Genomic DNA, 22,583 nt, shown 5'->3' on the forward strand with positions numbered 1-22,583 from the left:
CGGCATAAAAATCTGAAGCTGTGCGCATGATGTCATCTGGATCTATTTGTAAAACCCCATGTGAGTCAATAAGCTGGGATATACTCTCTCCACTATGTCTAGGGCCAAGAGTAGAGAAAAAGAGTTTATTGACTCTGCCACCCATCTGAATCCAGAAGGACTCCCATGCATGAAAGGCATACTCTGCTCTCTGATCTTAGCAATGTCTGCTGATGAGCCCTTGCTGCAACAAGGCGCTCCTAAATCCAAGCATTTGAAGGCCGTTTCTGTTCTTCCCTCTGCAAAGCTGCCAACTGCAGGCAAACACCAATCTCACGTCTGGGAATATCTCGTCTCCTGGTACTAGCAATTGAGTGGTAGAAGTTGCTAATACCAGAAAGGGCAGCAGCTACATCTGATGGAGATGGCTGCCCACCCTGGACATGAGAAACCCATATCTGTAGGGCTGCCTCTGTATACAAGGCATCTGGAATCCTAATGCTGGCAGACCGGACTCTCATGTGAGGCTCTGAGATAGCCAACACAACAAGAAAGTGGTCTGAAGTGGAAACCCCAGCAGCAATGCATACCGATCCACCTCTATCTAGTGCCCAATCATCTACATAGAATCTATCAATGCATGCATGAATAGGCATCTGCTGCATCCTATTCGACCAAGAGAACAGGAGGGACTATGGCTGAATAAGAAAGGCATTGTCCAACCGAGTATCTCTGCCACAGTAGTGAAAAAGGAAGGCATCCCAAGCTGCTCTCTCCAAAGAGTGAAGTCCTCCTTCTCTACCCCCTTTTTTGTCTGACGGTAACTCAACCATGTTAAAGTCACCTCCAATCACCCATGAATCCGCAATGGGGGCCCAGGAGAGCAAATCCTTCCACATAATGACACGTTCCCCTCTAATTTCAAAGGCGTATCAGGTTAAGGAAACCAACCTTACGCCTTCCAATCAAGAGAATAATCCACTAAGCTCTAGAGGGGATAATGACTCCGTGTCCAACAACTAAGGAGAGAACCGACTGTAAAACTGAAATAGAAGTGCCTCTCCTAGTGCCCAAGGCAAGCGACCGAAACGTATGGCTAGAAAGCAACTTACCTGACTTGGCACAATCTCTAGAATCCAGTTGTGCTACTGAATAAATAAGATATCAATGGAACCCCCAGTAACACGAGTGCGAAGGATCCCTTTTGAGGGAAGAGAATCAATCCCCTTCCCCCTATCCAAGGGAGGAAGTGAGGACTGCTCAGGACGACCCTGTGTCTGCACGGCCGTAGAGACCTCTCTTGCCTCGGGGAGAGTGTCTGGCACCGCTGGGTCCAGGGGAGAAGCTCCAACCGGGTAGGAGGTCGAAGCTGAAGCGTCTCGGAGTGTGTGAGCTGAGACTGAAGGGATAGCCCGAGCTGAAGCAGAGTCCACTAGTGCATCCTCGTGAACTGAAGGTGGAATTTGCACACGAACTGGAACCCATTGGTATGCTACGGATGCCCCTGAAGGTCGTGAGGCACCGGAGGCAAAAGGCGGCGGTACCAAAGGAGCGCTTAGTCGATGAGGAGCACTCTGGTGAGTAGGAGTTGTACCACCACCCTGAGGAGGACCGCCCTATCGAGGCCGAGGAGTAGGTGCCAGACCTGTACCACCCCCCTGTCGAGACCGAGGAGTAGGTGCTAGACTTGTACCATCCCCCTGTCGAGGCCGTGGGACGGTAGCTGTACCAAAGGGCTTCTTGGGCCTTTTCTTCTTCCTAGGGCAATCCCTGCAAAGTGTCCAATGGTCCTGCATATCCGACACTGGTCCTACCTACTTGCAATCTCTACTCTCTGATGAAAAAAGGAACCATTCGGGCGCTGGAGCATAACATGGTCCATCGTGAGGTTAGGATCCTTACGGAGGACCCTAACTCTAGGTACCCCATCAGCCTTGATTGCCTATGCTGCAGTCAATGGCAACCCAGGGAGGGGTGGGATCTCAGCAACCACGCCGAAATGCTCCCCAATAACAGAAAGAAGTCGATGGTAAACTTGGGGAAGCTCTGGAAATCTGATGAAGAGCGAAAATTTTTCCTTATCTGCCTCCACTGGGTCGAAACCAATATCGAAGGCGTCAAAGAAAATCTTCTCGTGTCCTAGGTGTAAAAACTCAGCTTTGAGCATGGTGCTCGCAGCCTCTACAGTGTCAAAAACAACCTCGAAAAAACCTCATCCCAGAAGACAGACATCTAAAAGTCGTGGAGTGAGGTCTGGGGGAAGAGCCGCAACCATCCAGTCTCTGGCTTGGGATCTGGAAGGGTGAGACCCGAAGATGCGTGCAATCAACGTGGTAGAGCATTCAATTTCTACGTCCTTCTTGAGCTGCTGCAACTCATCTTCAGAAAATGTAATAGTTTTCGCGGCCGGTGGAGGTGGAATAGGATTGGCTGACAGAATACCCATCGCCAATCGAGGTGAGGAGGCGGATTTGAACAATTTTGAGGCTTCATCCGCTCCAAAAAACGCTGCAAGAGAAGGAAAGAGGGGGGAGACAAGAAGTAGGGTAGGGAGCTTTGGAGAGGAGAGGGTTGAGGCGGGGCGGTAGGGAGCGGGGTAGAAGAGAAGGGGGTAGAGGAGAGCAAGGTAGGATAGGGAGGAAGAGGCGGGGGGGTAGGGAGTGGGGAAGAGGGGGGGGGCTGAGGCGTAGGGAAGGGAGCGGGGTAGAGGGCAGAGTAGGGGGCCGGGTAGAGGCGGCGGAGGGAAGGGAGCGGGGTAGAGGGCGAGGTAGGGAGCGGGGTAGAAGCATGGGTAGGGAGCGGGGTAGAGGGCGGGGTAGAAGGCGGGGGTAGGGAGCGGGGTAGAGGGTGGGGTAGAAGGCGAGGTAGGGAGCGGGGGTAGGAGGCGAGGTAGGGAGCGGGGGTAGAAGGCGAGGTAGGGAGGGGGTAGAACGGAGCGGCTGAGAGGGGAGGGGGCGAGCTAAGAGGGGGTAGAAGGGAGCGGGCTGAGAGGGGAGGGGGCGGGGCTGAGAGGCAGGGAGGGGGCGGGCTGAGAGGGAGAGGAGAGGGAGCGGGCTGAGGCAGGGAGGGGGCGGGCTGAGAGGAAAAGGAGGAGGAGGGAAGGAGGGGCTGAGGGAGGGGGAGGGGGAGGGGGAGGGGCTGAGGGCGAGGGAGGGAGGGAGGGAGGGAGGGAGGGGCTGAGGGAGAGGGGGCAGCAAGGGAGCGGGGAGGAGCAGCAGCTCACCTGTACCAAGATTTTACCAAGTAAGGATTTGGCCTGCACCACGCATTTTGGACTCAATTAGGAGGAAGATTTAATAAGCACTCATTATCTACTCTTGGCTCAAGACATGGTAGAGAAAGTGTTTCTCAACTTATTGAATCTGATGAGTATTTATAGTCAGATCCCAATGGCGTCTTATGTATTGCTTATTGATTTTTAGGCCTTCCTTCTTTCATTAGAAAGATGATGCCAAATATAGAGTTAGCAAGCTATTCCAGCATTGGTGAAACCAAATATGAGAGTCTTACTTGATGCACCTTTCACCAATCTCGAATCTAGGACTGCATTTCTTGCCCTTCACAAAAGGCAAGTGCCCAGATTTAGAAGGGTTAACACTCTTATTTTCCATTGCTTCTCGAGACATTATTGTGGACCAGATTACCTCAAACCTGCAGGGCGTTTGGGACTCTGATTGTTCTTCCTGACTCAATTACAGAGGGTCTCATTCATCGTATCCCATAGGGGGGTTGCAGAAATTTGGTTTCCGAATGGAGGCCAATCACCCTTTTGGGCACTTTTTATAAGATTTTGGTCAAAGTTATCTATTTGTGTTTGCAGCCCCTCTTCTGCATCTTATTCATGATACACAAGCAAGCTTTGTGCATAGACAAAATGTTTTAATTATCATTTGGGAGGCTTCCGAATGAACTATGCAAAGTGGCCAAAGGTTAGTCATTCTACTCTTAGATTTCGAATAAGCTTATGATAGAGTAGATTGGGTTTTCTTGGAGGGTATGAAGGCAAAAAGGAGATGGAGAGCAAGCCACACAAAATGTCTGAATAGAAGAGATAAGGGAAAACCAACAAAAGGAGAAGGTTTTGTCTAAGTGACAAAACCTTATCCTATCCATAAATTGTAGTTAGGGATTCTAACTATGGTTAGGGGGAAAACCTCTAATGAGGGAAAAGTGTCCCTAACCCACTTATTGACTAAAGCATAACCCCAAAAGAAACAATTACCACTCATGGACTGCCTAGTGTCATAATATCCAGCCCAACCCGAGTCACTGTAAGCATGCATCCGCAAGTCATCCCCCCTGGGAAACATCAAGCCATAAGACTTTGTGCCTTGCAAGTAACGGAAGATGCGTTTTACAGCTTGCCAATGTGATGCCTTTGAGCTGTGCATATACATGCTCACCTGTGATACTGCAAACTCAATATCTGGCCGTGTATTGCACAAATAAATGAGGCATCCAACATCCTGACTATAGCGTGTCATCTACTGATTCAACTGCATCATACATAGTAAGAACTTGGATTAAGACATAATAATGCCACGTCTCTCTTGTATAAATTGGATCCCTAAATAAAAATGTAACATGCCCAAATCTTACATGTCAAATGTAGCTTTCAATTCAGCTTTGAAATATGCAATTTTTTCTTCATGTGATCCTGTGAGCAGCATGTCGTCTACATAAAGAATGATGACCAAAATATCCCCCCCAGCCTTCTTGATGTAGAGGGTACTTTCAGTTGGACTGTTATGAAACCCCTTGCTGGTCAGAAAGGCATCAATCTTGGAGAACCATGCACGTGCGGCTTGTTTCAACCCATACAAAGCTTTATTCAGGTTGCAAACTTTATGTGCATTACCTGAAATTTCAAAGTTACGAGGTTATTTGACATAAACCTCTTCCAACAAGTCTCCATTAAGAAAAGCTGTTTTTATATCCAATTGATAAACATTCCAATCAAAATTTGCAACCATAGCAATAACTGGTCTGATAGTGGTCATCCTGGAAGTAGGAGCAAATGCCTTCTCATAATCAATGCCCTTCTTCTGACTTAGCAACTAGCCGTGCCTTGTACCTGTCAATGGACCCATTTGACTTTCTTTTTACTTTGAAAACCCATCTGGTACCTATGGCATTCTTTCCTGGTGGCAAATCCACAAGATTCTAAGTCTAATTTTTCTCAATGAACTGCAACTCATCTTGCATGGCATGCATCCAATGAACATTGTCCTTAGCTTCTTCGAAAGTATCAAGCTCTTCCTCTTCTTCAAAAGTATCAGGCTCTTCCTCATCAAGAAGAGTACCTGCATAATCTAATTCAACAGAAAGAGCCCCCTCTTCGTGCCTTGCTGCACCACGAGTTCTACCAGGTAAAGGAGCATCAAGTTTACTCTCCCTGAGAGTTTGGAGCAGCCAATTGGAAACAGATTTGGTTGCGTGTATTTCTATAATCTCTTGCCTGACAACATCTTCCATTGCCGAGCTTGCTGCAAATTCTGATTTTCAGCAGGGATGTCAGATGCGGAACCCAAAGCAATGGGTATCAATACCTCAAAAGTATCATCTGATGTAGAAGAAGCTGGCACATTAAATTCAGCTTGTGTATGTGCTGAATTTTCTAAAAAGATTACATCTCTGCTCACAAATTCTTGCGTGAAGCAAGATTGTAGAGACGGTAACCTTTGCTCTCTATACTTTACCCAACAAATATGCATTTAAGTGCCTTGTCTGACAGCTTATGTCGAAACTCAACAAGCACATGGGCATATGCAACACATCCAAAGACACGAAAATGTTCCACTGAAGGCTTTCTCCCATGCCAAACTTCATAAGGAGTCTTTGTTTTCAAAGCCTTAGTGGGAGCCCAATTCAAAACATAGTTGGCATACATGAGACCCTCAAGCCAAAACCTGTGAGGCACATAAAAAGTTACAAGATCAAACTAGAGGAGGATCAAACACAACATCCTCCAGTTTAAGATTGTTGCTTTGTAAAAAGAGATGCAGTGAAGAAACTGCACCGTCAATAAAAACCACCTGTTTTTTGCCCTTGTGATTCTTCTTAATATAAGCCGGCACCCGAAATTTCTGAATCACAGGGTCAAAAACCTGTTGTAACATGGGATGAAAAGAATCTAGTGAAAAGGGTACATCTGCATCCAGAACAGAAGAAGAGTCTAGCACATGCATCAGAGGCAAAGGAGCTAGATCAACATCTGTATCCTCCGACGAAGGAGCTGCATCTGATAAAGCAGGACTCAGCATGTCAGCACAAAGAGATTCTAGCACAGGCACCATAGGCAAAGGAACAGAATCAACATTAATACACTCTGATATAGGAGCTGCAACTGGTAAATCATGAGCCATCATGTCAGCATCACCCTGGGTATCATCCTAAGATAGAACATGTGCATCATCCTGTATAATCTCCTCTTCAACAGGCAACTCCATAGCTTGAAGAGAAGGAGGCTGAATATGCTCCACAATAGACGGATCCTGAGCTTCCTCAGCAAGAAGAGTAGCCTGAGATTTAACGACCTTTCGCCAATGTTGCTTCTGAACAGGCTTTGGAAAGGAAGCCGGAGCAGAGGCAGGAGGGAAAGGAGGAGGAACAGGTAAGAACAGGAAGCATGGATCGGGAAGCAGAAGGGCAAGCACAAGCATAGTGGCCAACCTGACGACACTGATAACAAGCTGTAGGAAAATAAGTAAAGTGCAGCCGGATGGGCAAGGGATGAGCAAAGCCCAAATCCAGATCCAGAGAAGAAGGCACCGGCTGCACCATATCCCATAAAATACATATGCGAACATCCCGAGTAGCCTGTAAAAACTCCAGTCTCGGAACATGTAAAGGCCTCCCCAAAAGCGCTGCAAGGGTAGGAGGATGATGCTGAAGAAGAGGCATAGGTAGCGCTTTGAGGGTAATCGAGACCGGACAGTGTCAGAAGAGAGGCTCACGGATCGAAGAGCGGATCCCAGGACATCACATAAGCAAAAAAACCAGCCCCAAGAACACCAGCACGACTGATCAGTCGCTCCACCACATCGATTGAAGAACAGTGAGCATAATAGAACCCTTTGCCCAGAAAGACAAAGGAAGAAATACAATCCGGACCCACTGCAACTTCAGCCCAACGACGAAGATGAGCTGCAGAGAGAATCCTGCCCATAAAATAAAGACAGAGCCCAAACTGCTGAGCCTGACGAAGACTACAGACCAGAGGGGCAGAATCCAGAGAGCAAACAAGGGGAGAACCCGAAGTAGGAACTTCCATGACTGAGGCTGCACATAGCTGTCGAAGAAGATCCAACTGGAGTGAAGGAGGAGGACCATTTGCAACATCCAATTTGGCTGATTTGAAAGAACATGAGGGAACCAAACCACCATGCTTCCGCCGAATAAAAACACGTGGAGAAGGCAAGGCAGAAGGAGGGGCTGATGCCGAGAACACAAAGGAATCAGATGAGGGAGCGACAGGAAGAAAGGAGGACGAAGCGTCATGAACAGGTGGAACTGGAAAAAGCTGTACAGAGGGAAAGAGAGGTACAGCCAAGTTCGGTACAGCCTGTACGGACTAAAGAGAAATAGGAAATAGGGCAAACTATACGGACGAAGGGTGGCAGCAGGCTATACAGACGGAGCAAGACAAGGGAATTGTATGGGCGCATTAAATGCAGGCTGCTGTACAGACAAAATAGGGACATGAGGTACGGAAAGAAACGGAGAAGGAGACGGGACATAAACATGATGTGCAGACGCAGGCCGTACAGACGGCTGTACGGACTGCAAGTCGACAGGCTGAGAAGGTACCGGACAGTGAATCAGCAGGCTATACGGACAGCAAATCAGCAAGTTGTATGGACGTCGGGGCTGGTACGGATGAAGAGACAGCAGAAACTGAAGATGACGAGGTAGACAGGGTACAAACGGGGAAGGGGGAGGCAGAGGAGCTCTCCATCACACACACTCCACTCCTCACACACACTTCTCCACACCGTGTGTTCACACACACACACACACATTTTTTTTTTGGAGTGAAATCCTCGATTGATTATATTATATGAGTAGCAACTTCAAAACAAGGTGCTGCTGCTCCCCGTGAGCTACTGCCCCCCCTCTCCCTCTCTCAGCCAGCCCCCTCTCCCTCTCCCTCTGCCTCGCTGCCCCCCCTCTCCCCCCTTCGCTGCTCCTCCTCTCCCTCCCCTCTCGCCAGCCCCCTCTCCCTCCTCCCTCACCCTCCCTCTCCCCTTCCTCCTCCCCGCCCTCCCTCTCCCCCCCCCGCTGCCCCCTACCTCTCCCTCCCTGCTGCCCCTACCTCTCCCTCCCCGCCCTACCTCTCCCCCACCCATCAGCCCCCCCGCCCCCCTTCTCCTCCCCCGTCCCCTCCCCCGTCATCCCTCTCCCCCCCCGCTGCCCCCCTCCCCGCTGCCCCCTTCTCCTCCGCCCTCCCTCTCCCCCGCCAGCCCCCCCGCCCCCTTCTCCCCCGCCCCCCTCCCTCGCCCTCCCTCTCCCCCCCCCGCTGCTCTCCCCCTCCCCCATCCTTTCCATTCCCCCGCCCTCCTTTCCTCTCCCCCTCCCCCTCCTTCCTCTCCCCCGCCCTCCCTTTCCCTCCCTCCTATCCCCCCCCCCAAGGAGACACACACACACACACACACAAAAAGAGTTTTATAAATTAAAAAAAAACCTCCTCCCTCTCCCCCCACCCCCTTCCTTCCTAACTCAGCTCCCCATGCCTCCCCCTCAGCCTACCTCCATCTCCCCCTTCAGTCTATCCTCTCCTTCCCTTCCCCTCTCTCCTACCCTCTCTTTCTCCTTGCGCCCGCGTTCAAGGCGTCCTGGGCAGTAGTTTCACGGACGGAGCTTTTTCAGTGTTGGAATCGGCCTTTTCACATCGATTGGCGAATGGATCCCCATTCAGCCAATCTCCGTCCACCTCCACCGGCCGCGAGAACCGACATTTTTTTAGAAGACGAGTTGCAACAGCTCAAGAAAGATGTGGAATTAGAGGGCTCCACATCACTTTTCGCCCACATCTTTGGGTCACACCCTTCCAGATCACAGGCTAGAGACTAGATGCTGGCGGCGTTACCAGGAGACCTCGCCCCACACCTCAGAGATATTCGACTTTTGGGACGTGGATTCTTCCAAGTGGTTTTCGACTCCCACGAGTCCACAGCCCTTGTTCTCAAAGCTAATCCCCTGGCTTTGGGTTCCAGGAGGATCTTTCTTTTACCCTACACCTTGGGCTTCGATCCGGTCGAGGAGGACAGGCAGGTCACATCACTGTTCATTAGATTTCTTGGTCTTCCTCAGGTCTACCATCGACTGCTTGCCACTATTAGAGCCACATTCAGAGTGGTCACTGAGATCCCCTCCCTTCCTAGCATGCCTTCTTCCTCGGCAGAGGCAGTCAATGCAGATGGGGTGCCTCGTGTTAGGGTCATTGTCTTTGACCCTAACATCTCAGATGACCACATTATGTTTCAGCGTCCAGACGGCTCTCTCTTTCGATAGAGAGTCGAGATTTCAGGTAGACAGTTCTGTACTCTTGGTCGAATAGGAGAATACACATGCCCATTCATGCACGAATTGACAGATTTTATGTAGACGATTGGGCACTTGACAGAGGAGGATCTGTATGCATTGGGAGAGGAGCCCTGCATCTACAGTGGGAGCATGGAAAGCCTTCAGGAAGCTTCCTGCAGACTAACAGGCCCAGATGGTTCTTAATCTCAGAGGGAGTGCAGGGAGAGTCCAACAGATTGATGCAGCCTTGCCCTTGGATTGGGTGGACAGAGATGACATGCCTATTACTTGCTCCACCTGAATGGGGGCATTTTTCAGATTGGGAGTTCCTTTACAGGTGATTGCTTTTCTTGACCCACATGAGGATGCCTTAGTATTTGATGTTTCTTCGGGGGGCAGGCTGTCCAGATCCACAGACGATATCTCGTTGGAGGTACCGTTTCAGCCAGTCAGGATAGTGGGCTTCATGGAGCATGGCTCTCTTTCACAATGGTACTTTGATCCTGACCCGCTTCTCCTCCCCCTTGGCTCATGGAGGCTGTGGCTCTATGGAGGTGTCCCAATTAAGTTTTTGCAGTGGGACCCTGGGGAATGGGAATGGATAGATGAAGGGCACCGAGAGAAGGGCATCCCCTTCTTTCGTTACACGGTCAGTAATGCTAGGAAATTCCAGCTCAGCTGTAGGGGTTGGAGGCCCACCAGCGCTCATCATTGGGAGAACTTTCAGATTCCTACTGACTTGCAGAAATTTTTTTGGCAAAGACTCTGGAAATCCCACCTAAATAGAAAACTCACTCTCTTCTTTTGGCTTTCTATTCATGGTGGGATAGCAGTAAACCATTGGAGGTCCAGGTTCGGAGCTGACCCTTCTTGCCCTCGCTGCCTTTCTGCTTTGGAGACAATAGAGCACTACCTTTGGGATTGCTGATAGGCGAGAATCATATGGAAGGGGATTGCAAGACTTTTCAGCACTTTTGTTCGCCTACCTTTCTATATGACCTGGGGATCAGAGACTTGGCTTACTCTTTCAAGGCCCCAGGTATTTTTTGAGAGACTTGATTCCTCTTGGGCTCTTCACATCCGACGACACCTTGTGGAGTCATGCTCTCTAGAGGATGTTCCGGCCACTCTTTTCAGGGCTGCTCACTCCTCGGTCGACTCTCCTTGGGAGATCCTAGCTAGCATTGCAGCATGGCACATTTGGAGAGCCAGATACACTGAGGCTTTGGAGGGTTCTCAGGTTCACCCTTCTCAGATCTTGGCCAATACTTGGATAGATACGATACACTCTGATGGCCATTTGGGCGACCATGCAGGGATCATATCGAGCAGCCTCCTCCAGGAAAGTTACTTTTCTCAGAGATTGGAGAGACTCTCCCTTCTTTGCTGAGACTTCTACAGGGTTGAGATGGCATTTTCAGCCTCAGCCTTGGTTTCTTTCTACCTCATTCCTCTAAGGTGTTTTTTATTACACGCTTAGCATGGTGTATTTCTGCACAGAGCTTGCTCTAGTGGGTTTCTTTCTTACTTAATAGAAGTCTCTTTTTTGGGAAAAAAAAAAAACAAGGTGTTACAATTACATCAACTGAAAATTTTAGTATATGCCAAAAAGACCTCATGATCTATGCAGCGGGTCTGCAAGCAATCAAAGAAAGATTGCTGCAGAAAGAAAGAAAGAAAGAAATTTTATTAGAGTCATTGGAAGACCGATGGGTCTATGAGACTGGAAGAAAACCTGATACAAATCACAGTAAGGGTGGAGCTACTGAAACGAGCATCATCACCCATGCTAAATCCTAAGTCTGATCATACGTAATCAAATACATCTGAGTGTAACAATGAAAAGAAAAAGACTAGAGCGGAGCGGAATCCTCCGTATGTCATGTCGCCCTGGCTGGTGCATAGCCGGTCATGGGACGCTAGTGCCCGTCAAGGGGTGTTGTGCGTCTCGGTCTCCTGGACGAGGCTCAACGCAAGACCAGAGCCACCGTGACTCCCGTGGGACGTATCTCGGGTCTAAACAATGACGGGAGGTCCCCAGAGTGATCTCTGTATCCCCTCGATGTCTCGTGTGTCGTGCTGCGATCGTCGGGTTAGGGTCTCTGTCACGTCTGCGGCTAGACACTGGACGATCAATGTCACTCGATGGGAAGAACTCTATGATCCTGCTCTGAAAGATGTCTGATGATGTAGCCAAGCCCCGTCGCCTGAGTAAGTACTCTCTGTGTCGGACTTCCTCGTGAATGAAGGCCACGAGGCATCTCTGATCTAGGTAGGCGAGGAATCTGGAAAGGAGCCTCGAGCAGCGTCTCTGAATAGGCAGTGGTAGCGACCTCGGATCTCATAGTACACTGGGCACCTGAAAATAAAATGCTCCTCCGACTAAACCTCCTAACAGTCGCACAATATGCATAAGCGATGCTCCCTAGGAATCCCCTCTACTCTGCGGCTCTCTATGCAGAGGCGGTGTGATGATACCTGAAACTGTCCGATGGAGATCCGTACTGAGTGAGGCATATGAAGCTCAGTGTACCCCGGTGGTGTGATGAATCTCTCCTCCAAAATACAAAGACAGTAATCTTGGTAGAAACTCAGCTTCACTGGAAGCTCCCTCGACTCCAACCAGGTCCTAAAGGTGTGTAGCTGCAGAAGATCCTCTTGAATGACCTGGTTGGGGTGTGGCCCGATCGGGATGGTGGGTGGGAGTATTGGAGGGGCATCTAAACTGTACTGAAAAGGAGGTATCCTATCGATGTGAAACCCTAGTCTCACAAACCATCTGTGAGTTTGTGCATACCAGCATCGCTCGTCTCCCTTTGCTACCAACCTCATGGAGGAATCGAGAGCCAACCATGGCAACCTCTATCTCCCTGATGTGCAGTCCCCATATGATCTAACCGGGTGTAGATATGTGATGGTCTGAAAGACTGCATCTAGCTAGAGTGGAGAAGCACCAAACTCAGCCTGAATGATGTGATGTGGTACAAACGGTTTCCCCGGGATCATCCGTGAGAGCATGAGGATCTGTAGGCGCTCCACCTGTGTCCACTCTATCTCTGACATGTCAGGCCCCCAACAAGGGCTGCCATACATACCGGCTGGTCGGAGCAAGGAGGCGAAGAGAAGAGCCTTGGTCCGAGGGTCCTGGAAGTGGGAGGGGAGTGGAAGCATTGTCTCTCTAGCCGAGCCACTGAGGCGTATCCCCTACTCAGTCTGGCCTGCATCGCTAGTCTCATCGTGAAAATCGCGTCGGAGAAGATGACCCCCAAGTAAGTGTATGAGGATATGATCTCAACTGGTGACCCACCAAAAGCAAAAGCAAACTGCTTCCGTTGCATGTTTGCTCGAGAGGTGTTAAAGATCATGACCTTGGTCTTGCCAAGGTTGACCTCCAAATCATGGGATAAACAAAAAGCGTGCAGTGCATCTAGGTGTCGCTGGAGTCCCTCGGGTGTGGACGACAAGAGTGCCACATCATCTGCATAAAGAATAATCCCGATGATGATCTCGGCAAGTGAGCAACCGGTCCCTCCGAACGCCCCCATGAAAGTCTCAAGCTCATCGATGTAGAGGCCAAACAGGGTTGGTGATAAGGGACAACCCTGTTTGACCCCTATGGTACTCGAGATCTCATTTGTCCAACCTGCGCCTGTCCGAACTCAGCCTGAGACTCTCTCATAAAGTGCCATGACTGCCCAGATGATCTCCTGATCAAATCCCAGTGTCTGTAGGCGTGTGTTGAGACGAGCTCGAGGTACTGTGTCATTGAGGAGGCCAGATCACGGAAGGAGAGGGTATATTGCTGCTTTGTGGATTTCCTAAAAAAGCCAAACAGAGAGAAAGTAGGATCACCAAAGACTTTACAATTCCTATATGTTCATAAAGTCCATAGTGCCCAGTATCAAACCCAAATGAAGAAAAGATGAAACTCCGGTTTGGATGGATGAAACCCAAATAGCCAGAAGAACTTCCCAAATGGAACAGATGGGAATCTCGCTCGCAGGCGCTGTTGAAGCAGATAAAAAAACTCACGAAAGCACGGACAATGCCAAAACAAGTGAGGCACAGTCTCCGAAGAAGCAGAACATCTGTGGCAAAGTGCAGGAGCAATGTGTCGATGAGCTAATAGCTGTCCAGATGGAAACACTCCCAAAAGAACTCACCAAAAGAAAACATGTTGCCGAAGCGGTACTTTATAGGCCCAAAGTTTCCGTAATCTTTTCCTCCACCACCACTTGGTTGGGCGATGCATTCGCCAATCACCTCTCTCTCAAACCCAAGGTTGAGGCGCACGCACACACATACTGGCTAGTATTTGGACAGACAATGTACACACTTTGATAGTCGTCTCGGTGAGCATGGAGGGGTCTTCCTGAGAGGCATTTGCAATAGAACAATTTACCTCGGGGAGTAGGAGTGGCTCCCCGTTTATCTCATAGTCCACCACAAGGTTGTGATGGCCCTTTCAGCCTCAACCTTGGTGCTTTAAGAGCTCTTTTTGATGAGCCAGGTTGTTTGCCCTTTCAGGAAATTTTGTTTCTCATGCTATGCATGATGTATTTCTACCATGAGCATTGCTCTTAGGGTATTTTTCATACTTTAATATAACTCTTTTCAATGGAAAGTAAAAATAAAATCACAAGCCTGAAAATCATAAACTCCATCACACAAAGCGGGACTAGCTACTATGACATCCCAATTGACATCATTAATGCCCAACAGTGGGTGTAGAACATAGAAACATATGCTCTCACACGTACAAATGAGAATTCATTTATACAAAGGTCTTCGTACTGAGTTTCTTAAGCATGCCCAAACTTATAATGAGAAAGGAAGCATATATCACAACTATTAGCTTCATATTAGCCATCCACAAGGTTATAAACCATTAACTCATCCTAAATACCAAGGATTGGTTGATGGCCATATCAGCATTACCTTACAAAGGGTGGAGATCCTTGTATAAACATATCACACATACACACATAAGCATATACATAAATCCAGACTTGGTATAATGAAGGCTAGACAGTAGGGATAGAAAAGAAGATCGCATGTTTCCAATAGTTGGAATATAAGCACACTTGCTCAACATAAGGGCATTATAAGTTGCTACTAGTAACTTAGAGACATGCAGCGCCAATGGTATCACAACAACAGCATCAAACAAGGATGATTCAGCTTAGCATAGAGTTGCTATTTTGAACATACGCTCTCCAACCTTTTTCCCCCCCCCAAAGAAAAGACTTCTATTAAGTATGGAAGAAGTTCCAAGAGCAAAGCTCATGAGAGAAGTACATCATGCTCATCTTGAGGCATAAAAATTATATTAAAAACAGTATTTGCTATCTTAGGATATTCATTTGCCAAACAAGCCATAGAGAAGCCTTGTAGGTAACAATTTCCTAATAGGATAAATCTAGAATGATCAAACAAGAAATCGTAATAGAGCTTCAAACACGAGAGAGATCCTTAGACAAATTTAGCCTAGTTAGATGTGATAATCTTCATTTGAGTAACACTGGAGCGCCCAGTCTACGGATAACAGTGGGTCGTTTTACTCAGCCATGATTATATAAACAAGATGCTACACAGGGTAACATGAAGGAACTCCTGGAAACAGAAAGACTACCATCAATTTCCTTTACTATGTGGGTACAATGACTACCTTTTTTTGAACTTAACTGACTATATTAAAACTTTACAAGCGAAGCAGACTCTATAATCTGATAAGGAATTATTTTGTTCTGCGTAATCCAGTTTTCTGCACCTAATGATGACGTTTGTGGCAGGCGCAATATTTTATTCTGATTCAGTACATGGTTTGAGCCACAACATTCTAATCCTGAGATTCGTATCTGGGATAATCCGTTATGTCCAACAGCAGTCACATTTTCAGGACTTTACAGCCTCATTTGTAATACTTCTAACCTGATCACTGGACCATTTTTGGACTCCGATACAGTCTGCTTTGGAGACAGCATTCATGAACAAAACACAAACAGGAACTTTTATTCAAGCCAGAGCAGAAAACAGACCCAACTCTCTCTTCTTTTGCATGAGAGCTTGTACTTGTTAAATCTTGTTCCAAAGTCAGCAAGACGGAAGAGACAAATGCTGTCATGAAGTCTCTCCTGCTAGGCATGTGTGATACTGTTTCCTGCACTTCACCTGCATACAAATGAAAATTCAGAAAATTAAACGGCATTTTATTCCTGTCACCTACTAATTTTTTGTTTTGTTAGAGAGACAATTTCTTGCCCTACTGAAACTTCTTCACAGATATCAGTTCTCTGATATGTTTTTTGTCTAGTATAGGATTGACCCTAGAGGATTGCAAAAGAAAAGAGAATGTATTTAACACATGCAAATGCATGCAGCAATTACAAATTATAAAGCAACAACCTTTCTTGTGCAAGCTATGAGAGCATGAGGCCACGACAGTGGTTCCTCCATTGTACCTTGTGTAACAGGTGAGTTCAAACATCACAGCATAGCTGCAGCTACTGCTTGCAAGTTATCAAAAGATCTTTGTAATGGAGGGGGGAAAAGACCTATTCTAGTGGCCCTTTAGGTGGGAAATGTGGAGGGACTATATATAAGTCCCCATCCACCACTAATTGTGTTCTTTTGATGTGACATCTAATCTATCGACTCTCCTTCCTCCTTCCTCCTACCTGCAACCTACACTCTGTGTGTGTGTGCGTGTGTGTGTGTGTGTGGTAGATATGCAAGGAAATATTCTCACTTTTCCAGTAGCATGTCGACAATACAATATGGGGATGCATCATAGACCTATTTGGAAAGCTATTGCTGATCTCTTACTCCCTCTGGTTCCGATTCCGACATTGAATGTCAGAGACAGGCTTCAAGATTGGCACCTTCAGTCTTCAAATACAAGCATATCCTCTAGGCCTTTGCATTTATTGACTTCTATACAGGCTTATCGATTGATATTACCTCCTCCCTGGATTGCCCATCATGCTAATTCTCTATGGCATTTGAACAAGTCATTAGCCTGGTGGAAAGGAAAATTGCAATTGATATGGAAGTTGAAAATGCCTTTGAAGCAACGACTCTTTTTATGGAGATGTATTGTTGGTATTCTTCCAATAGCGGTGAAATTGGCTCAAAGACGGATAGCTTCACCTCTATGTCCAAGATGTCACCTTACATCTGAGAGTATTCCGCATTTATTGTGGTTTTGTTCATATTCTAGAGACCTTCTAGACAGAATCTCCTATTGCTTATCTCTCAGATTTCCAGCACACAGGTTCTACAGGTTTTTCTGGATGTATGGCAAACTATCAGCATCTTTGTCACAGTATTCTCTTTTCTTCCACTGGATCAGATTCTGGGCCTTATGGACCCTCTGGCTGCAGCGCAATCAAGCATATCTGAATTCTCCCCTTCAGCATCCATATGAGTTCTTCCGAGCCTCATTGCGGCAGTCTTTATATGATGCCATACATGAGGAAGATTTGGATGTTTCCTGTATTCAGCTTTTCTTTTACTGCTTCTAATGGATAGGGCTTTGGCTCTCTTTTGAGCACTGCCTAGATGTAAATGAATGTTTCATAATATAAGTATATTGGTTTCACAAAAAAAAAAAAATGTGTGTGTGTGTGCAACCTACTCTCTCTCTTTCTCTCTCTCTCTCTCCCTCTCTCTCGGGCAGGTGGGCTTTCGGAGACAGCACTCCACCTTGGACCACATTTTCACCTTGAGGGCCATTATTGTGAGGAGGCGAAGTCGAGGCATCAAAAAGTCTACACGTGTTTCGTAGACTTTCGTAAGGCATTTGATATTGTCCCACACTCTCACCTGAGTAGGATGTTACATGAGTTGCAGCTCCAAGAGATCATGATTTGGAGGGTCATGAGTCTGTATGAGTCCGTCACAGGGAGGGTACATGCCCCAGAGGCATGTCAGACTGGGTTGAGAGCACGATCGGAGTAAAACAAGGCTGCCCCCTTACGCCTACCCTTTTTGGGCTCTATATTGATGAGATCACTTCTTTTTTCGATCACCTAGGTGGAGAGGGATCGCTTCTGGCTGACCTAATGGTGCAGATATTACTATACTCTACAGTTGCAGCCATGACACCCTCTCCTTATGCACGGAATTATCAACAAGAAGGCTCAAAACGACCCATCCTAAGGCAACAGGATCAGATTTTTTATCTACAGCAGGCAGTGAGAGAGCTACAATTGGAGCTGGCAGAAGTAAAGGCTCAACTTCACATTCTGGAAGGGCCTAGAAAGTAGGCAATAATTGATAAGGTTGTAAAATCTTGTAAGGATTCCCCCCCTACCTTGCAGCTAGTCTCTACAGTCAAAGATCTTGTTCACATTGAAGTACAAACTGCTAAGAAGGAAGTGATTGTGGAAGTGGACACCAAAGCAAATAACTCTGATATTCAAGTAGAGATTAAAGAACACAAAGCTAGAAGTGATAATGCGCTGAAGATTAGAATAGGGGGACTCCTAGAAGATTGGTACAAAGAGGAGGACACATATAATGAAATATTGACAAAGATCAAAGCAAGCTTGCCCAAGATTATGATGATGAGCAGGACGATGACGACTCCAGGCCAACTTCTATTATACACTATAAAGGTCATGCAATCCTTACACTGAAGTCAAAAGATATGCGGATCAACCTCCTTCACAATCTTACAAGGCGAAGGATACCAAAGTATGGATAGCAGAGGAGCTTACAGAAGCTCAACTCAAGAATAAGGCAACTGAATTAGCTAAAGTCAAGGTTGCCAGAAAGGATGGAAAATGGGCAGTTTACCGTGAAGGCGTAGCTCTAATAAGAGAGTTTAAATCAAAACCAAAAGACTCTCAGTCTTAAACTGATGTATGGCTGTTTACTCTTTCACACTATTATGTAGGTACTCTAAAATAATGTGGGTTGCTTTTGCACTCCTTGGAGCTGCCATGTGCCCTCCCTAAAGCAGATGTACTAGAGGGTTTCTTGCTGTCCCATAGACCTTTTGGTCTCCAGTGGACATTCATAGACTTTCTTCCTTTTTCTTTCTTTTCTTTTTCATAGCTTCCTCAATAGAGGGACTGCAGAAACATCTAGAGGCTCTGGAGATGTTCCACAGAGAGAGAGAGATTTGACTATTAACCTTGGGAAGACCAAGGTTATGATCTTCAACACCTTGTGAGCACTCTCTCATCAACATAGCTTTACATACCATGACAAGCCTGTGGAGATAGTGCAATCTTACACATATTTGGGGGTAGTGTTCACCGGGCCAGGTTTCACGATGATCCATGCATGTACGGCACGGCTCACATGAGGACGGGGCGCTCTAGCCCAACTAGAGAGGCGATGCTTCCAGGCACACTTCCAGGACCCTCTGACGAAGGGTTGGGCTTTTTGACACACTGGTGAGACCGACTGCCATGTATGCATCACCCTTGTGGGGGAGTGATATTTCAGCAACAGAGTGGAGGAGATTTGAGAGGCTACAGGTGACTGTGGGATCCAGGATGATTCGGATACCATATATCAGGACTGGATTCATAGCATTCAGGAAGAGTAATGCAGAATTCTAAGGCAGCTCCCATATTTTCAGATTTGGAGAAGCCTTCTAGCCAAGGTCATCTGGAATTCAAATTGCATAATGGGCTGTTGTGGTGCAAGGACAGGATTTATTTAGTGCCAAACTCACAATATAGACAGCTGGTTTTGCAAGAGATGCACTCCTCTCCCATGGCTGGACATGCAGGTGTCGCTAAGACATGACAGAGAATCAAACAAAGCTTTATCTGGGACTGCATGTGGTGGGATGTGGTTAAGTACGTGGCTGAATGCTTGCCTTGTCAACAGAATAAAGTTGACAGCAAATGGGAAGGCATGTGGTGGGATGTGGTTAGGAACGTCGTGGCTGAATGCTTGCCTTGCCAACAGGAATAAAGTGAACAGCAAATTACCAGTAGTTCTCTTGCAGTCAAAACCCATTCCAGAGTGCGAATGGACACACATAGCAATGGATTTCATCACATGATTGCCTTCTACTGAGAGGTGATGAAAGAGAATCTATCTTATGGTGGATAGAATGACGAAACAAGCCCACTTTTTTTCTTCAAAGAAAAGGAGAATTCTATAAATGCTTGAGTAAAAAACCATACAAACAGCTTTCGAAAGGAGCTGTAGATGAAATACAAAATGGTTCCTAGCTATAGGGAAGCCATCCCGTTTCCAGATCTCTCAGCTCAGTGTCTAGAGAGATTCCAAAATAGGAGCTAACAACCATGGTGGTGGTCTATACATCCAATAGATACCCTTCGCAAAGAGGGTGTAGAAAATTCCTACAAGCCAGGCCTTGTAGGAACACTCCCGCCTTTCGGAAGTTGCTCTCTAACCTAGAGTACCACGCTCCCAGATGGCGCGCAAAGTGAAAATGATGTCCTACTAGATATCTACTATTGTGGCCATTGGGGAGATGAACTGGCCTCCCATCACCCGGCTGCCCCAAGCGACCCAGATGTTCCAAACAATAATGCCGGAGACTGTCTACCAAACGCTATCCTCCGATGTATCGAGATGGAACAACACTAATTAGAGATTTCAAATCTAAACCTAAAGACTCTCAGTCTTAAATTGATGTTATGAAGGCCACTTCTATTAGTTTTATAGTCCTAGTATGTATCAGTGTGATATAAAAATCGAGCTGAGATGCCATGTGCACTCCTCAACCCTGTGGCTTATCCAGATGTTGTAAGTCTTTTTGACATTTTGTACTTTGTCTCATAGACCTGTGAGGTCTCTTGCGGACGTTAATATGACTCTCTCTCTCTCTCTCTCTCTCTCTCTCTCTCTCTCTCTCTCTCTCTCTCTCTCTCTCTCTCTCTCTCTAGCTACACCCCTAGCGCTAGATGCAGCATTTCAGTCAGTTACATACTTGCATAGGATCAGGGCGCTCGGAGACTCAGCAGCAGGCAGAGCACGATTACCGTGGCTAGCACTGACATCCTCGCAGATGTTAGCGGAGAGAGGTCATACTTTTTGTTGGTACCACACACTCTCCACATGGCTCACCTCCCTGGGCTTGGATATGGATAGGCTGCCACCATTTCGATACAGCATAGATGCCCCTCGCCTCCCTCTCACTCGACATGAGCTCAGCCAGGTTATCAGGGCAGATTTGTTGCAGCTACACACGTTTCGCACTTGGGTTCATCCCACGGAGCTTCCTACGAAGATGGCCACATATCGTGACCATTTTCTCAGGATTTCAGAGGATGGCTTCATCATATCCCCAGGATATATCGGCGTTCATATGTCGCACTCACTCAGGATTGCCTTGGGCCAGCTCAGGGTATCTTCCCACAGATTAGACGTTGAGGCCGGCAGGATGCGTCGTACAGCTATTGGACATAGACCCAGGCGAGAGACTAGGATATGCCCTTGTTGCACTATGGGGGAGGTGGAGACTGAGGAGCACTTTGTTTGCAGATGCCCTTTATATCATGAGATCCGTGGCAGATTTCATTGTTTATTTGGGCACGGATTTGGACCTCTCTCTCGGATTATGGAGTATGAGGATCAGTATTGCTTAGCGTTGTTCATCAGGGAGATCACCAGATACAGAGAGAGATTCCTCAGAGAGCACCGTCGCATCCCTGCCAGAGACCTGGTTATTCATGAGGAGCAGGACGAGGCGCAGGACCATGAGCACAGAGATAGCCCATCTTGCCAAAGAGCACCGATGGTTCCACCCCGAGGATGTACATATGACATGATCCGGCAGCACCGCAGGATGATCTTACACAGAGGCCGTACTTGTCGCTTTATTTCTAAACGACGGAGGATAATGGCAGATTTTCGGAGGAGATTGCTCCATGGAGACTTGGCACCGCCAGCAGCCCACTTGACACTTGCCCAGATCTTCACACTCATGGCAGGAGGCATGGTCGATGGCCATGACTTCCATCATTTCTTTGGATCACAGACCCCTTAGGGAAGACGATGTTCCTCATATTTCATATTTTACATTTTGTATCTAGGCATTTTTGGTACTCTATTTCATTTCATTTTGTATCTAGGATTTTTGTAGCCATTTTTGGCATCTTAGCTGTATTACGATGAGGCCACCTAGTTGGCGCATCGTTGATGATGTATTTTCCTTTCGAATGATTTTGTGTCCCATAGGCCATGTATGGCCTTCCGTGGACCTTTAATAAAATTTCTTTCTTTCTTTCTTTCTTTCTTTCTCTCTCTCTCTCTCTCTCTCCCCCCCCCCGCTGCCCCACCCTGCCCTTACAGCTCCTACCCCTCCCGTTCCTGCCTCCAGCTCGAGGCTTCTCCGCCCCCGCTCCGCTTCAGCCCTCCGCTCCAACTCCCCCGCCCTCGCCTTCGACTCCAACCTCCAGCTTCGCCGCCCCTTGGCGCTGTTCTTGGCACTGCCCCCCATCTGCAGCTCCCCTACCATCAGCCCCCCTGTCTAGGCTCCCCCCTGCCGGCTCTCTTCCCCCTTCTCCGCCTGGAGCTATGCTCCCTCCCATCGGCTCTCTTCCCCCCCTGCAGCACCCCCCCCTTCTGGGCTGCAATCCCGGAAGCCTCTCCTTCCGTTCCAACTCTGCCTCCCCTCCGATTGCACCCCGCTCTTGCTCCTCCTCCGTACCTACCCCCCGTAATGTGGGCGCCTCCAACCATGGGGGGGGGGCCTCATACTCTCGCTTCCACTCCATCTCCTGCACTAGGACGTGTGAAAAAGGAAATCGAAGTCAGACCAAGAAAATGGGCAAAAGCGATAAAGAGACGGACAATCCAAGAAAGACGGCAACAAAAAAAAAAAACAGCAAACACAACTGAAACTCGAGGATGTGAACACATGCTACATTCGGAGTGGACTTGGGGTTGACAGCAAGGCAAAGGCGGGATCCACCCTAGCTTCAGCTTCAGCCTCATTCTCTGCTTCTACTTCCGCCCCCACTTCAGCTTCAGCTTCAGTTTCAGTTCCAGTTTCAGCTCCCGCCACATCCTCATCTTCAGCTTCAGCCTCAGACTCAGCTACAGCCTCTACATCCCCAGCCACGAAAACTGTCAGTGTCATACCC

The 22,583-nt window shown here is 47.7% G+C and overlaps 1 protein-coding gene across 3 annotated transcripts in view; it reads right to left on the reverse strand.

Moving 5' to 3' along the window:
• APX6 (ascorbate peroxidase 6) overlaps positions 1 to 22,583 on the reverse strand; it is a 98,212-nt gene that overhangs the window by 70,043 nt on the left and 5,586 nt on the right. For all 3 annotated transcript variants that reach the window (XM_087372845.1, XM_087372844.1, XM_087372842.1), the window contains one exon: positions 15,543 to 15,675. In XM_087372845.1, the coding sequence (XP_087228971.1) occupies positions 15,543 to 15,675 (133 nt within the window). The remainder of the gene's footprint in view (positions 1 to 15,542; positions 15,676 to 22,583) is intronic.

Source organism: Dipteris shenzhenensis, chromosome 3 (assembly GCF_047967505.1).
Source record: "Dipteris shenzhenensis isolate YYH24624 ecotype China chromosome 3, Dip_SZ_1.0, whole genome shotgun sequence".
NCBI lineage: Eukaryota > Viridiplantae > Streptophyta > Polypodiopsida > Gleicheniales > Dipteridaceae > Dipteris > Dipteris shenzhenensis.